The 17,366-nt window shown below is 46.0% G+C and overlaps 1 protein-coding gene across 1 annotated transcript in view; it reads left to right on the top strand.

Moving 5' to 3' along the window:
* CPAMD8 (C3 and PZP like alpha-2-macroglobulin domain containing 8) overlaps positions 1 to 16,903 on the top strand; it is a 93,086-nt gene extending 76,183 nt beyond the window's left edge. Inside the window, exons 37-43 of the mRNA XM_024194256.3 lie at positions 794 to 868; positions 1,453 to 1,558; positions 1,647 to 1,757; positions 2,563 to 2,775; positions 4,537 to 4,611; positions 14,078 to 14,240; positions 14,570 to 16,903. Of these exons, the coding sequence (XP_024050024.1) occupies positions 794 to 868; positions 1,453 to 1,558; positions 1,647 to 1,757; positions 2,563 to 2,775; positions 4,537 to 4,611; positions 14,078 to 14,240; position 14,570 (744 nt within the window). The 3' untranslated portion in view covers positions 14,571 to 16,903. The remainder of the gene's footprint in view (positions 1 to 793; positions 869 to 1,452; positions 1,559 to 1,646; positions 1,758 to 2,562; positions 2,776 to 4,536; positions 4,612 to 14,077; positions 14,241 to 14,569) is intronic.
* The last annotated feature ends 463 nt before the right edge of the window (positions 16,904 to 17,366 follow it).

The raw sequence follows: 17,366 nt of genomic DNA, 5'->3' as shown, positions 1-17,366 counted from the left end.
GGTGTGGGTCTTGCTCTGAAATCCCCAGTGTTTGCAGATCATCACAGTACAGTAATTGATGAGCATGTGCAGAATAAGCATAGGTGCCTGGCTAGCACAATGTGTACTGCGATTCCCTGTGGCTCCAGAGGTAGAGAAGGTGAATAGTAGGGGCTTGGCCTGACCTCCTTATCTCGAGGGGGGGTGCCGAGGGCTCTTTCAGATGGCTGCTCTTTTCAAATGTAAGGATTAATTTTCCTGGCAGAAGAATGTTTTGAGTTGTTTGAGCCAGCAGCAATGGAGGGAGGGGGCCTTTAATACCCAGTGCGGTCCATCGGCATAATTCCCTGGCAGACTGAGGGAGTGTAAACAAGAGACTGCACTCTAGCAAGTGTTTTGGGGTGTCTGGGGTCCTGCTTGAGCCTTGGTACTGAAAATAATCCAGGAGCTACTCAGTTAGATTATGGATGAAATATTAGATGAGTTCCTGTGGGGATAAGCATGGCCCCCAATAACTAGCAAGTGCTGCACCATAACATGTTGCACCTCACAGGACACTTCACACCATAGACAGATCGCATCAGAAAAACACAAACTTAATTTCCTCCTGGTTTATCTGGAGGCACCTGTGACCCTGATTGCTGGACCACCAGCACCTCATCCTCCAAGGTAATTTTCCAACAAAGAGAAGTTGTGTTTTCTTTAGGTTCTGATCAGGTGTTTCCTAAGCACTTTGGAAAGCTTTGTTTTTCTGTTGACTGCAAAATATTTTCCATAAAATGAGTTTATGATAAACCTCTTAATTTCCTTCCAGTTATTAATGAACAAGCAAATTGGATTAAAAAGATATGAAGTTGATGGAAGAAAAATCCTTTTTTATTTTGATGAGGTAATGACTTTGTGTATGATTTTATTATTTTTCTATGTTAGGATAAGGAGAGAGAAATGATCAGTGGATCAGGCTTAAATAAAATAACAAATACTTTGCCTTTGATAGCTCCTTGCAGATGAGGATCTCAGTACAAACTTTAATCGGACCTGCAAATCAGTGCATACCTGGGAGAGGGAGCTGGTGTCTTTTCTGCCTTGCTCATACGCAACAGAATCTTTAACTAAATTCCATTTGCAGAACAGTTTATGATTGATGATGCTGATGCACAAGCCAGAGAACACAGCTTGGGTTTCAGCTGCCAGGCTGAGTTTGTGGCGCTGACACACTGCCCCCAGTGCAGGATGTGCCTTACACAGGACTCAGCTGGACCTGTATCTTACTGATCTATGTTTTTATGCCACACTTGTCTCAGCACAGTAAACAGCTTGGTATTGGAAGGTACCTTGGTTAGTGCAGGTATCTAGCACAGTGAGAGTTGAGTTAAATGGTGCACACTGTATAGCATTAAGCAGCTGGCTTACTCCACTGACTTTTAGAACTGCAGACCATGTTAAACTAAAACTCTTATGCCCTTTGTGCAGATTCCTAGCCAGTGCATGACCTGTGTAAAATTTCAAGCCTTCAGAGAGTATATAGTTGGGAAAACTGCCCCTGTCCCCATCAAAGTGTATGATTACTATGAGCCAGGTATGTGCTGTTTGTCTTTGGATTTTGCTAATGCTAAAGCCCTAGCCGCATGGCTTGTTTATAATTTGTCATTCTTGCTGCTCTGTAGCTTTCGAAGCGACTCGTTTCTACAATGTGAGTGAAAACAGCCCCCTGGCTCGGGAGCTCTGTGATGGGCCAACGTGCAATGAGGTGGAAAGCTCAGCCAATCATTGGGTTGGTAAGTTGCAGCAAAGATGAGCTGGCAATCTCTGAAAGCGGAATCCAAAATGTGTATAGCTTGGGAATTCAGAACTGAGAGTGGGGGCTTTAAAAAGAGGTTTATTTCAGTGTCTAGGGGCTTCAGTAGTGGGTAGTTTTTAAATGCCTGTGATGAGCATAGAAATGACTACAGCGAATCAGACCAATGATGCATTTAATTTGGTCTTCTGTCACCATCAGTAGCTAGTACATGTTGCTTTTTTTTTTTTTCCCAGAAGGACAAGTAATGTACAATTATGGAATAATCTCCTAATGAGGGAAGTTTCCTCCCGATCTCTGTCAGTTATTGGTTGGGTTATGCACTGAAAATGAAGCCTTATGTCCCTTATAATTTTCTTAATCTTTTATCTTAATTGTGGATGCTGCTATTATTCATTCATATAAATGTTGCGATTTTTTTATCCTAAGTTCTTGACCTCAATAACAACTTGTGGCAGAGAGTTCCACAAGTTAATTATGTAGAAAGACAGAGTAGTTTCATGTGTCTGCCATGACAATAACTTCTTCCAAGACTACCTATTTCTTTCTGTCCCATGTGATGCACAAATTGGTGTGTGTGGGGGAGAGCTGTACCATATACAGACTTGAAGTATTAGAGCCATTGTTGCTGGTCTATTCCCACAGCTTCAGTAAATTCATAAACTCCTGTTGAGAAGCTGCAGGGAATTTTTATAAGGAAAAAAAAAACGTCTAGGAAGCACAAGAAAAAAAACAATAAAAATATCCTCTTTCCTCTGCTTCTGATGTTCCTGCTTGCATTTCAGGTTTTGTTCACTCTGGGCCATGCAACAATGTTTTTGGCTGTTTAGAAGATGAGTATTTTGAGCAGTGCATGTGCTCCCGGGACTGTGGCTATGATGGGGAGCCAGTGTGTGGATCAGATGGGATGATTTATCAGAACCATTGCCAGATGGAGGTAGCATCCTGCAGGAATAATACAAGGATAGAGCAGATACCTATGTCTCAATGTTCTGCCTGTAAGTTCCATTCAGTTTCCTGTTCTGGTGTTACAAGTTAGCCAAGGCAGTCCACAACCTCTCCTGAACAAGGTCTGCTGATTAAATTGTGTCTGATGTGGACAAGTGGAGGATTTGAACTCCATCTCCAAAAGTGAAAAGGTAGCTCCCTGTCCTACACATGAGCTGGTCCTTGCATTCGGTAGAGTTGCCAGTTTCCTGCTGTGCTGAAATGGTCACAGTTGGGTTTGCATATCTCAAGGACGAAAGGACCAGTCAAAAAGAACCTCAAGGAATTTCAGTGGCTCCATTTATATTCATCCACAGTGATGTCTCCAGATATAAATGAGCCCTGTGAGAGATCTCTGAAAGATATCGCATGTGCTTTCATCAGGTGCAGTGTGGCAATTTGACAAACTGTGCTGGATCATGGGTAGGGCACTGTGAAAATCATGGTTTCATGGACTGCACAGAAATCCCAAAATTAGCCCAATACTGTGATTTGTTCTCCAACAGTGAGGAAGCAGAGATGGGTACCCCTCTTCTACCTCCCCACTGAGGCTACAGCTGCTCATGGGGCATTAGCGGGCCAGTCCCATGCCAGAGGCAGGCAGTGAAGTGGTGGGTGTGATGGGCAGGTGGGTGTCCTCAACAATGGACAGGGTGATGAACGCCACCTGGATGAGCAGACAAAGCCAACTGTGTGTAGATGGCACCATGTGGTTGAATCTGGTCCGGCCCAGTCCTGCCTGGGCAAAGGATCAGGGCTTGTCTCGCTTCACCCTCAGCGCCAGCTGCCAACCGCTGCTTCCTGTATGGCCAGCGGGGAGAGTGGGTCAGCACTGACAACATGGCAATTAGGAGCCCTGGCCTGGCCCACTTCACTGTGGCCCCTGCAGGCCTGGAGGAGAGACATAGGGTTACTAACCCTTCAGGATTGTCCTGGAGTCTCCAGGAATTAAAGATTAATCTTTAATTACAGATTATGTATTGTGATGAAACCTCCTGGAATATATCCAATCAGAGTTGGCAACCCTAGGGAGACACCACTGTGCCAGCTGGCTAGGAGCTGAGGCAGATCCATCCCACCACCTTTCTCCCCTTGGTGGGGCAGGGCCCCCTCACACCATGGCAAACCCCCCCCCCCCCATACACCCATACACTGACCTGCCTGTGTTCTAAGTGGTGGCAGTGCTGAATGCTGTGCTGGTTACAGTGTGGGGATTGATTCCAGTCTCCGCTCCTTTCCAGATGGCACTGAGGTGTCTCCCCAAGGGCTGTGAGGGCCACAGTAGGGCAGAGAGGAAGCAGCAGGGGCGACCTGGGCCAGAGCTGAGGACAGAATGAGCCAGGCTCCGATCCCTGCCCTGGGCTGGGCTGGCACCATGTGGTTCATCTGCACATGCTGAGCTGGCTCTCACTCCACAGCCTTGTTCCTCACCTTGGTTGTTGGTGAGACATCCTGTTGTCCCCTCTACACTCCATAGGTTAGGGCTGGCCCGCTAACCGCCCACAAGCAGCCACAGCCTCAGAGAGGAAGCAGAAAAGGAAATTCCCACTGCCAACTCTCCCTCTGTTGGAAAATCACAACAGTTCAGGGTGGGGGTGGGGACTTGGCAGCCATGCATATTCTGTGAAATTTGAACATTTACCCACGACACTGCCATCAACTTAAAAAAAAAAAAATCCAGAACTTTCTCCATCCTTAATCATGGGGAACTGAAACATTTTCTAGTGGTTCTGTAACCAACATTGTGGCAATTGTATCATTTCCTTCTACAGCCAAGAATTTGCCAGAAGAAAGAGAAACACATTTCCATGGAATTGAGCAGCCTAGCATTCAACAAACTCCTGCAGGTATTGTCTTGTCTTTAGATTGATCTAAGACCCTTTTTCTTCGATAAGGTTAAAGCTGATCACTAAGAATAAGTGACTCAAGTACTTTTTTTGCATTTTGCAAAAAAAATGCAAAAACTAGGTAGAAAATCTGAAAGTTAGAAAAAGTGAGAAGGTAGGAGAATTTAAGCCAAATGAATCCACAAATGCAAGCCTAGCTCTTCTTGTCCCGTTTTGAAAAAATGAACATGTGCTGCCTCCAGTGCACATGGGATCCTGAGATTTAGTGGCAGCTAGTTATGTATGGAGAGGGGCAGGTGAACGCCAAACCCTGGGATATGGGGAGCTTGTATTCAGCAGCTGTCATAGCATCTCATTAGCAGTGTTAAACTGAAAACTTCCCATTTGAGATCAGACTGGTGTAGTTTGTCCTAGCAAATGAGTCAGGGGGACTTGGTGCCAGCTGGACCATTTGCAGGAACCCTGGAGATTGCAGCTGAATCAAGTTTATCCTTAACTATTCTGTTAAACTTTTCAGATGGCTGCTCTGATCCTGTTATTAAAGCCTCTGTCTGGGGTAAATGGCCTTAATAAGTGCAAGGTGAAGGGGAGTGGGAAGGAGCTGCCACTTTACTGGGTTTGAATGAATTGAGGAAGCTGGCTGCTCTTTTCAGTTGGTGCTTTTATTTATGGGAAGTTTTTTCCCCAAGATTCGTATGTCAAACTTGCTCATGAGTTACAATAAATCTTGTGAGGAAGCATTGGAGGTGGGTCAATAGAGTAGTTGTTTCACACCGTTTCTAGTAAATAAACTGGATGGGATTTTTCCTGGCTGCTTTCCACTCAACAATTCTTCCTTGGGCTCAAACTCTCCCAACAAATCAGCAAAACAAATAGTTTCTGTAGAGTGAGAAGTACATGAACAGAAGCTGTGTCCCCCTCCATCTTCCATGTTCTCCTGGCACTGATGCTCAGACCACATATATCCAGCCCCCTCATGTTCCCTGCCCTTCCCCTGCTCAGCAAAAGCTACTGGGCAGCTTTTCAAGATATATAAACATGGTGGATATTCTGTTTTGAGTGTTCCCACAGGTGACCTCACCTGGGGAGTTGCAAACTGATCTAGTCAGTGTGTGTCATGCTCACACTCACTCTCTCTAGATTTTGATAGTGCATAAATCAATTGATTCTCCATAAGAGTAAGTGAGATGGATGCTTGTTTTTTTCTAAGCTTTGTAAATCTGGTCTGCTCTGTATCTTTCTTCCAATTGCATCTGAATCCTTTAAAACATTCACACAAGGAAAAACCACTGAAACATATTCTATTTAATGGCAAAAAAACCCAACTATGTTAATGCAGAGTTAAGGTTCCTTGATGGTATATTATCGCCTTGCAGAATACTGAGTTGAGCAAAATTCAGACTTCTGAAAACCAAGAAATGCCCCATTAACACACATACCTTTATTCTGATAACCCCACAGTTGCTGAAAGGTATAAGCTCTTCATCACCTTTCACAGCCCATTTACTCTCACCCACAGGACACCATCTATTAAAGGACAAAAAAAGATGGGGGGGGGGAGGAACATACCCCCTGCTACCTACCTTTTTTTGGTCCCTTGGAGCTGGCAGTAGCCAATGGGAATTATTTGCACTCCATGTGCAGTCAGTGTGTTAGTCATACCTACTGGTGGAGGCAGTGGTTGGGTCTCCTTGGTTTATTTATTTGGCATATTCAAGTCAATCAAGCCAAGCCACAGTGTTCTTATCAGCAATATTAAAGGCACGAAGATCTCTAGGAAGTTGAGTAATTTTGCAGTCCTCAACAATGTGTGTCATGGTTTGTGGCTGCCCACATTGACACAGTGAACTGTCTTGAAAACGCCACCAAAATTCTGCTGCAGCACAAATTCAATTTCTGGTACAAAACTGGTTCAGAATCATTGTCTGGAATTCGTTTGATCGGTTGACCGAGAGTTGTGGTAATCCTCGAATTCTGTCTGCTCGTTGGATCATCCGTTTCTCCAGTCCGCAGACAAGCTGCAACTGGTTACTTATGGGAGATGTGTCATGAATGCTAATCCATTGTCCCCCGTCCCGTTGGTAAAGGTGTGTCTGTGATATGAGGACATGTGTGGATTACTTTGAGGCATGTAACAGAGATGTGATTATGATATGACGAGATATATGTTTTGGACTCTGATGCATGTGAGCAAAGGGAAGAGCTGCATGTGTATCTTCATTTCACTGCAGAATTGTGTGTGTTATATAATTACCAGGGGAAGGGGTTTTATTACAAAGAGTATTGTCAGTAGTGAGCTGGGGTATGAGAGCATTCTAAGCATTTGTTATCTGCATGAACTCCAGGTAATATGAGTGTAGTTGGTGTCAGGGGGTCCTTCCTCGCTCCTGGTCTTCGGGGCACTTCGGTGGCGGGTCCCGGAGCAAGTGAAGGACCCGCCGCAGAATTGCCGCCGAAGACCTGGAGCGTGGAAGGACTCCCCCGCCGCCGAATTGCCACCAAGGGCGGCAAAATGCTGCCCCCCCAAATCCTGGTGCCCTAGGCAACCTCCTAGGTTGCCTAAATGAAAGCACCAGCCCTGCCTGTGGCTGAGAATGAATAGGTTGTAAAAGGAGATGAAGAGCTTGTACATTTCAGCAACTGTTGGGTTATTAGAGTAAAGGTATATGTGTCTACGGGGCAAATTGGTGCAATGCTGAAAGAGGGTAGAGTTAAGGTTGCATGGGCCTCATGCCTCACTCACCTGAGCCACCAACCTCTCTCCTCTGCCCTGCCACCCATCTGCATTTATTCTCCCTCCCCTCACTGCATGGGCAACCTTAACTGTGTGTTCCCTGGTTTTCAGAAGTTTGAGTTTTGCTCAACTCAGCATTCTACAAGGCAACAACATATCACCAAGCAATCTTAACTCTGTGTTAATTTAGTTGTTTGCTGCTGGATTTTGTAGTTATTTTTAACAGGAAAATATATGTCATTGATAGGAGTTAGTAATCATTTAGGTAGTTGTACCATCATACCAAGCCAGCCAGTCACCCCACACACGTACACATCAGCAGGACCCCACCTGCTCTGCTTTGGCCCACCTCCCCAGCCCTGCCACTAACCCATTCCCCTCCAACCTAGTCCCCTCCCCACTACTGTACCCAGGCCTCCCAGTGTAAGCAGGGAACACATCTTCTTGAAGTCCTCATTCCCTGGTATGCAAACATTTCTGTTGCTGATATTTCCCCCCTCCAATAACCCAACTTGCATGCATTGCCGTAGTAAAGGACAATTACAGCTACTGTAGAATGGTGTTCCTGGTCATGTGTCAAAATGGGTGTGTGGGGGGGGGGGAGTTTGTGACAAGGCCAGTGAGACAAATCACAGACAGGATATATGTTCCAAAATACTGACTTTATATATTTGAGAAAGAGATCCTCTGAGCTCTATCCAATAGATGTACCCTCTCTCCAAGAACAGTGAGGTGTCAGCGCTTGTAATGTTTATATGCCAGATAGTACATTTTCCAGTCAGCCATGAACCCTCCAATTTCCTGATTAATGTTCTTCCAGCACCTAAAATAGCTTTCATATCATCACTGTAGCAATTATTCAGACACTTAACCAAATCAGAGAAAACTATCACAGCTCCTGGACATACTTCTGTGATGTGGTCCAAATCTGCTCTCATACATTGTACATCAGAAATAAGTCCCAGATCATTTCTGCCTGAGTGAGTCATCACAACGTCAGGTAAATCATCACCTTTTAAGTCACTGCTGCAGAGTGCGAAAAATATTATGCCAGTGCAGGCATCCACTCAAATAAGCCTGTAGTTAGCAGTCCCCATGTCATGGTGTACTCCTTGCTGTCCCAAAAATGTCTGTAACCTTGTAATCTAGGAATTGCCCAGAATCCACACATTGGCAACGCTAGCCCTGCACATGTTGTTTTTTTTCCCCCTTAGCTATCAAGGTACCTGCACTGTCAGTTCCAATCCTCTGTGCTGTTTGTCTGTGGAAACATCACATTAATCTGCCCTGAGATCAGGTACTAGCCACTTGCCTCCACCCTGGCCTTCCCCCTGTGGGGCTAGTAAAATATCAGTTTTTCAAACAGCCAGTCTAAGGCTTGCCTATCATCCAGATCCATAGTGGGGCAAGAATGTGGGGTTAACAGGTGCCCCTGTTCCTATTGCCCCCCAGTTTCCCTGCCACTCACCCCCACATCTCCTTTCAGACCCCTCATCCTCATGCCTCACTCACCTGAGCCACCAACCTCTCTCCTCTGCCCTGCCACCCATCTGCATTTATTCCCCCTCCCCTCACTGCAGCCCCAAACCCTTATCCCCCTATTCCCCTACTTCTCTGTCCCCTAATATTCCTCCCCTCCCAGGAAGCATTCACATGTCTGATTTTTTTTTTCTTCTTCTGAATACTTTGATTACATTCATCCCAAAATAAAACTGCCACCCATGAATCACACATTGCAGCGACTTCTGGCCACTCAGTCCAAAATTACTTTTCTCTTGGGGAGAGAATGGGGCGCTTGTGATTCACATATCCTCAGTTGTGTTATTGGAAGGGTTAGTGCAGAGCCACCAGTCTCAACGAGGTCTGTGACTCATCAAGTCAATAGTACCTCTCAGTTTAACAGTGCAAGGCAGCAGAAGGAAACCATTTTTGGGGATACCTGTAACTCAGGAGCCCCTTTGTCAAATGACTCCAAATTTGGATCACTAATGTTACCCCATGCCACAGTGAGACACTCCAAATTTCAAAGCAATCCGAGTAATCATTTGGATTTTAGAGCACTTACAAGAGTTGAGATTTAAAACATCGGATGGTGGGAAACCCTCTAGCTGTTTTTCTGCATTGGTGTATGCAGACTGTAAAAAATGTATATTTTCTTAAATACCATTCTCAATTTGGGTCCCCCAGACAGGGCCGGCTCCAGGGTTTTTGCCGCCCCAAGCGGCAAAAAAAAAAAAGCCACGATCGCGATCTGCGGCGGCAATTCGGCGGGAGGTCCTTCGCTCCAGCTGGGAGTGAGGGACCGTCCGCCGAATTGCCGCTGAATAGCTGGACGTGCCGCCCCTCTCCGGAGTGGCCGCCCCAAGCACCTGCTTGGCAAGCTGGTGCCGGCCCTGCCCCCAGAGTTCTAGTGAGTGCCTTGCTTTACCTTGGGTAAAACCTGATGGATTTTGATCCACATCACAGCAATAGTTTGGCCTCTAGTCAGAGGCCGTGCTAGCTCATTGGGGTCCTAAGCAGGAATATTTTTGGGACCCCTCACCACAACACATAATAAAAAGCGAATAGGAGGCCCCCTTGAGCTGCTTGGGGCCCTAAGAAATTGCTTAGTTTGCTTATGCCTAGTGCTGGCTGTGTTCTAACTCTCCACAAAAAAATCCAACTAGAAACTTTTTTGTTAAACGGCTATATTTTGGGTACTTATATCTCCGCAACTCCTAGATCTAATGACTCTTAGTTTGGGTCACTAGTCATACTCTGCACCCTCCTGAGACAAACCAATTCTAAAAGGATCTGACTAAGCATGTTGATTTTAGAGGTCTTAGAAAGGTTGACCTTTAAACAAAAGTTATGACACAACCTTAAGTATAGTGGCATTGCTGCGTCACTATACTATTGACAAAGGTACTGCTGGCCATATGGTCTATAGACTAAGGCAAAAGAGGTGGAATTCACAGATGACCTGGTCTCGGTTATGCCAGGTGTCTTATTTATTTGAATGTCTAAAATGTGCACCCCTCTGCTCACCATAGGCACAGGTACATTAAAAACACAAACAATTGTGTCTGACGGTGTCACAGGATCTCCAGGTGCCTCGGTCATTCCAGTAAGAAGCAGGAAGCTCCTGGAAAGCAGATGCTTCTCTGCATTGAGCTGTCATGGCAGAGTGAATGTTTTAAAATAAAACAAGCTAAATCCTGCTTCAGGAAAAGCAAATAGCATGTGACTCTAAATAATCCTCTGGGCTCATCCTCAACCAACCAACCACGCATTAAATGACTCAAAGTTCAACAAGTGAATGAATCCCTCCTTACCCCCCCACGTCCCATTTGGGCTCATTGGTTTGTTAGTGATGAAGCATGTGATTGGTTTAAGTCGGCTCAGGTGCTGTGGGGCTCTAGTGCAAGTTCAGATGATCCGTGTCTAAATCTGTGATTTCCTAAAGGGATTTAAAACTCCAGGAGCCAAATCAAGTTTCAGGTGGGTAGGGAAGAATGGACTCAGTCCAGACTTAATCACCAGGAAGTGCCATTTTATTGCAGAGCTTTGTGGTGTTTATATTGTCTGCAGTCCTTGTGCATTTGCTGTATCACTTGTGCAGGCTCCATTTGATCCTGAGTGATAATTTCACTGTTAGCGTTTGGCTGTGTTACCCCAGCGATAGAAACAGTGTGACCCAATTCCCTGTCAGCTCATTTGCTGGGGAACTTGGAAATGTACTTGGTCTCACTGTGGCAAAGTTACTCACAGGCGTACAGTCCCATTCACATCAGTGGAATTCCTGGTGTGGGTAACAGCTGCTTACATGAGTAGGATCATCCCCTCAATAAACCCATCAGCTGCACTACCCCAGCAAATGTGTGGTCTTGAGAAGCCAGAGAATGAGTTCCTGTGCATCATCCTGTCTTGTGTAGTAACTGTCCCAAGCCATGGAGCTGATGCTAGTGATGTGATAGGACTGGGGTTGTTATTCTGCTATGTTTTAGAAAAGAAATGTCTTTGCAGACTGGCACGTATGAATAGATGGATTATCTCTGCCTCACAGATATTTTCTCTTATGTTGGAGAGAATTGCAGGAATTGTCTAGGGTAGGCATTAGGGAACGGCATTCACACTTGAATCACCTTACTTCCCTCAGGGAACTGCTGACAAATTGGATAATAGGAAGAAAATCTAAATGAACAGCATGGATCCAACAAGACCCCCCTAACCTTCCATGCTCCGTTAGTGTGTCCTGTCCCTCAGCTCCCTGCCATATACTCTTTTATTTAAAATGTAATCTCTTTGGGGCAGGGTCCTTGTTGCAAACCTGGCTGTAAGTACCTAGCATCCATTTCTGGCTGACTGGCTTTTCTACGTTGCTTGTCACATTGATGCAAAGTAAGTAACAAGGGTAGTCCTGTGAGTCCCAGGGATACCCTGCCTCTGCGGCTCTGACCCTCCTTCTGCTGGAGCTGGGCTGTCTGGGGCTGCTTCCAAAGCCCACTGATGCCGCGATAAAACCTCCCAGCCCCAGGTGCTGAAGACACTGCCTCCCAGCCAGCCCCAGAGTTCAGGAATGAACTCTACTCCCCATGGAGCCACACCATGACACCAGCTGGCTGGAACATTCTTTGCAGGAGCACTAACTGGTTAGGATTGATTGGGTTGGCCAGGAGCCATTTTTTACTTTCATCCCATCAGTGTGCAGCAAACATTGGCTGAGGCACAAACATTTGGAGATGGGGGAGCAGTTTGTGTGTAACAGGAAACATTGGCCTTTCATTTTTGCTTTGAATTGAATGTTGCATTCCTAGGAGGAGTGAGTACTGTGATCTTAATTCCATCTCTGGTGGACAGTACTCATCTATTCATAGAACGATCTCATGATCTGGCAGGTCCTCCTATGGAGGAGGCCAAGAAAGAGTGAGCATGGAGACTGATTCTCCTTTCAGGGAAGTGGTCCCTTGCCTTTGGGCTGAGCATGCTGCTGGGAGGGTGGGGAAGGTGGTAGGAAAAGGCCTTCAGGATTGTTATTTCTGGAGTACAAACATTTTTCAAAGGCCTTGGAGAGGGTTCCTGTTAAATAAAACAAAATATTATGTTGGGACTTTCCCTCCCTGCAGCAAGTGGAATAAAGTGAGCAGTTTGCTTGGGCTTGGATTGAAGTAGTCACATGAGTGAAGCCAATAGGGAGGCTAAGCAACTCGGTCCAGACTGCAGCAGAAAGGAGCAGCTCTGAAAATAAGGACAGGTTATATCCTGGGGTGTTTTCAGCTGTCTGCCTCAGCAGTGCTCTTACCCTCTGGACACCTTGCAGGTCACCCAAATTAGATAATGATAGCCTGCTCTGTAAGGGAAACGTGCCGAGTGAGTGACCTTTCCCAAACGAGAGTCTGATATCTAGGATAGGGTAGAGGGAACATCCCAATCCTATTCCTGAAGGCTCCATCCCTTTCTTATCCTTTGGTAGCTCTTATGTAGCTTGTCAGTCAGCTGAAATGGAGAGTCTTGCCCCAGCTACACATGCCCCACTCCAGCTCGTTACTAGGTCAGTGGGACGGTCCTGAGGGAGGTAGGGGCTCCAGCAGCACTACCTGCTATGATCAATCCAAAATCTGTGATCTGATTGGTTTATGGATCTGGATTGCTTGTCAGCCAATCTCCCTTGGAACTTGGACAAAGTGTATTGCTCTAACACTGACTATAAGATGTCTTAGTACTTGTTTTTATTAGTAATGATACTTAAAACTGTAACTTTCATCTGATAATCTTACACAGCTGGGTCAGTATTCTTCTCCACATTTTACCAGTGCAGAAACTGAGGCACAGAGAGGGGAAGTGACTTGCTCAGAATTGCACGGATAGTCAGTAGGAGAGCTGGCTACAGAGCCATGGGACCCTGAGTCCCATTCCTTGGTCCTAACCAATAGATCAGGCCATATCTCTACTTAATTTATAATAGTTTTCAGAAGATAAAACTCCCTGATTCAGCCATTGAAGCTTCTGCTGCCGCCCCATACATGTGGGAAGGTGCTGGGTCAAATCCCATTATTGAATTGTGTGGGGATTGCGTCTTTCTCCTCCCCTTTTCCCTATGATGGAGCGGTATCTTCAGTCCGGAGGCCTGGGAACTACAGGGAGCAGAGATGTACCTGAAACAGGAACTTTCAACTTTAAAAAAAATTTGTAATTAAGTAACTTGAAATGAACTTCTTTAAACAAACACCTGCTTCTTTCTGCAGGATCCGCCTGCCCTCACAGAATGAGCACCCCACACACAATGTGTGTATGCCATCTCATCCTCACCACACCCCAGCCTACACACAGCCAACAATAAACACAAATAGCCTTAGTGTTTTTTTTAAATTAAAAAGCTCTTTTTCCAAGGTTTCTTTCTTATTTTCCCCAATATCCAAATCTCAAAGGAGGAAATATAGAAAATCCTAATGCAGTGCAGCTCTGCTGTTTGTAGTCTGGGATTGAACCATTTAATGGCCTGTGTGCCGTAACATAGGCCCAGATGTGTGCAGGGCTGTCAGCATACACTTTACCCCTCTGCTGGTGAGAGAGATGAGGTGTTCGGCTCCCCTGACTGACCAACATGCCTCCTCTCGTGTCTTACCCCACTCCCCCCAGTATCCATCATATCCTGCTGAGAAGCAGAAGAGCTGTCTGTGGCAGGCTCCCTTTGGCTAAGGCATATCCTGCAAGAGTGTCAGTCTGAGGCTCTTCTTCTTTCCTTCCAACCAGAGGAAGGCCCTGCGCTCCAGTCAGACCTGTCCTACTACTCTTATGAGTACGACCCTTATGCTTCTGAAGCTGACATCTTTGAGGTTGCAGCAGAGCTGACAACAGCAAGCAGCACGCTGAGAGAAGTGGACAAGATTCAGGAAGTGGTGACTACAGTAGAATGGTGAGAGAGAGATGTGAGGGGGAGGTTCTGTTTTTTTTTTAATCAAGTTCTGATATCGTATAACATGACACTGGGTCTAGAGTGAGTGTAAATAATACAGAAGGGGCATACTGATAATCACTCTGCTAATTGCCTTGGCCGAGGACCAGCTGCAGGTCAGGCTAGTATTGGGATGGCAGCTGGGACCTGCATGCCTGGAACTGTCAGTTCCTAACATAAATTGTAAATTCAAAAGGACTTTTTAAGCTTGTCCCTGCCTGGCCCCACCTCTGCTGCAGAGAGACATGAGTTGGAAATGACTTCTCTTCATTATATTCTCTCTTCAACAGAAATAAATAATTTAAAATAAAAAGAAGAGGCTCAGAATCAACTCCTGTACGAGTTTGTTCCTACAGATGACCTGCTGCAGAACAGAAACCAAATGACGACTACTTCCTGATACCCTCAGAATTGTAGGCTTTGCCTCCTCATGGGGGGCAGGAGCTCCAACGGGGTGCTCAGCATTATTTTTCTATCAATTTTCCTGCCTTTTGTGCATCCTCTTAGGAGTTATTTCAAGGATGGGAGACCAATGTGCTGCCCCAGTGTAGGCAAGGAGAACGGGCTGGAATTCAAACCCTTAGACCACTTCAAAGTATGTTACAAGGATCCTGCAACACCATTTCCGAGCTACACTGAGTCCAGACCTCTGTGCTCAGCTGAGTTGCTGTTTGAGGAGAGATGGCTGAGGAGTTTTCTTTAAAAATAATAAGAGCAGTGTATTTTAGCTCAGTATGCCACAGCAAAGGTTTAACACCCCCAGCCCACCACCCCCCTACCGCCCACTGCACCAGCAGCATGTTGCCCTGCAGAAAGGAAAGTTCATTGTTCATCAGACTTGACAGGGGGTGCATTCTCCAAAAGAAGTGAAATCATCTGTGAACTCCACAGGAGTTAAAAGCCTAACAGTCCAGGACATGGCTGCAGACTCTGCCTGGGAAGAATGCCCACAATAGAGGTGATTAGGGTCAAGTGGCTGAACTCCATTCATGCTGGAATAAGTACTGCCAAATGCAGCCTGCAGCTTCCTAGCCTTTGCCCTCTGGTTACTCTCTCCTCATAACTTCAGCATGAAAATAAAAGGGACCTGTGGCCATGGTGTTCTCAGTGCTTGCCTGATTTCACCAGCCATTTCTACTCTTCTTCCACCAGCATCCCAGTGCAATGGGTGTTCTTGATGTAGATTTCTGTGCACAGTCTGTATGGCCCTTGGGCTGCTGGGCAGGTGCAAACCCCTCCTCTTTGTCACAGAGTTTTGGCTCCTGTCTTATCAACTGCCCTAAGCAATGACAGCTGGGGTCTAAGCAATGCATTTTGCAGTGAAATGAAGAGCAAAAGCGGTCTGTTTCCCAAGTGCAGGAGCAGAGACATTTTGGGTCTCTCTTCCTGCTTTGGAGGAGTTTTGTACATCTACCTGTTGCAGAATAGTCTTAGTGTTTCCTCTCCCTGCTTCCATCCTCCCCGCGGCACAAAGTGGGGTGTCAATCCACATGGAGAGTGTTTGTTCATGAAAGGAAACAAGAAGAAGCCCAATTCAGTTCACTTTTAGGGCTTGTGTACAGAGGGAAATTGGCCAGAATGGCTACTGTGAAATAGCTCCCTTTGTGAACACTCTGTTCCAGAATAATTTGGGCACTTTGTGAGTGCACTGATTATTCCAGAATAAAGTGATTTTATTTTGGAATAGTGTCCATGCAGGGAGCTATTCCATAAAAGCTATTCTGGCCAATTTCCCCATGAGTTCCATTTTTCAAGTACTGGTTCCAGACAGACTGCTGAGCAAGAGAAAGATTCCTTAGCTGTGGTGGCTCCTAAGTTTCCAGTGTCAGTCTTTTAGGCTGGGGTTGAGTAGTTGCTTCAGCCTTCCCAAATATATGTGACATGGTGGAAAACCTGAGCTCACAGCTCAGTTCCTGAAATGCCCATAAATTCCAGATTATCTCTGCTGGCTAGTTTCAAATCACTCCTTCCCCTGCTGATCTGAACTCTTCTCTCAGGATCCTAATGTGGCCTGCCTGTGTGCATGTCCTGCTTCTCGGTAGAGATTTTGCTGTGTCTTTTTAATGTGTGTGAATGGACCACATCCTAAGTCTGCCCCACAGCACAGCGGAAGCGCCAGCTGCTCTATTCCTGCCTAGCAGGTAAACAAATGCCTTCAAACTAAATTCCATCTCTGTGCTGGCACTGCCTTCAGCAAGCAATTGTCCTGGCAAGCACTGACTATTGTGTACACATGGCAGCATAAGTCAATATTTATTCCCTGGGTAAATAACAGGCCTAGTGCAAGCTACAGTGAGAGGCATTTTTTTCTTTTAAAAACATCAGGACTTCACTGCTGTTTGCTGGCACCAGCCTCAGCACTCAGTAAGGCCTGAAGGCTTGAAGAGTGAGACATGAACTGTCACCTTAATAACATGGCTGTGATTCAGCTTCTTGGCCCTCCAGTCCTTGTGCTTGGGCAAGACTCCATGTGACTGGGGCCAGGCTCCTTGGCCTCCTGTAGCTGGGAGCTCTGATCCTCATGCCTGGCTCCAAGGTCCCCAGCTTCCCTCTCTCTCCCCTTGCTTCCTGACTTGTTGGTGTCATTGTCTCATAAGATTAACAGTGTTCTATGGTTTTTTTTTTGTTTTAGTTGATTAATTATAATTATATGCTGATTAATCCCACCCACATGATGTGCTGCCCCTGCTGGGCACCTTCTTTGGGCAGGCAGAGCTGGTGTGACCCCAGCACACAAGAGGGTAGCGATGGATGAATTCCCCCAAGCTTTGGCCAAGTACAGAGCCAGCTCCCATCACTTCCCTGGCTCTCTGTTAACTGTAAAGTAGCAGTTTAGTATTCAAAAAAGCCTCTCCGCTATTACCCACAGCAGGAGGGTGGGGTCTGCTGGCACTGCCCTTACCCACTGCCCATTACTACTTTGCCCATCACTAGAGGGGCTCTGGGTGTGGCCAGTACCCTGACCCTCATCCGGCAGGAAAGTGAACATTATCTCAGTTTTATCACTGGAGGAACAAGCACAAAGGGGTTGGGACTCCCTGAAAGTCTGTGGCAGAGCTGGGATTAAAATTCAGGTCTCTTGCTTGC

This window comes from Terrapene carolina, unplaced genomic scaffold (genome assembly GCF_002925995.2).
Source record: "Terrapene carolina triunguis isolate 2854851 unplaced genomic scaffold, T_m_triunguis-2.0 Scaffold194, whole genome shotgun sequence".
In the NCBI taxonomy this organism is placed as follows: domain Eukaryota; kingdom Metazoa; phylum Chordata; order Testudines; family Emydidae; genus Terrapene; species Terrapene triunguis.
This window is presented reverse-complemented; position numbering and strand designations above follow the sequence as displayed.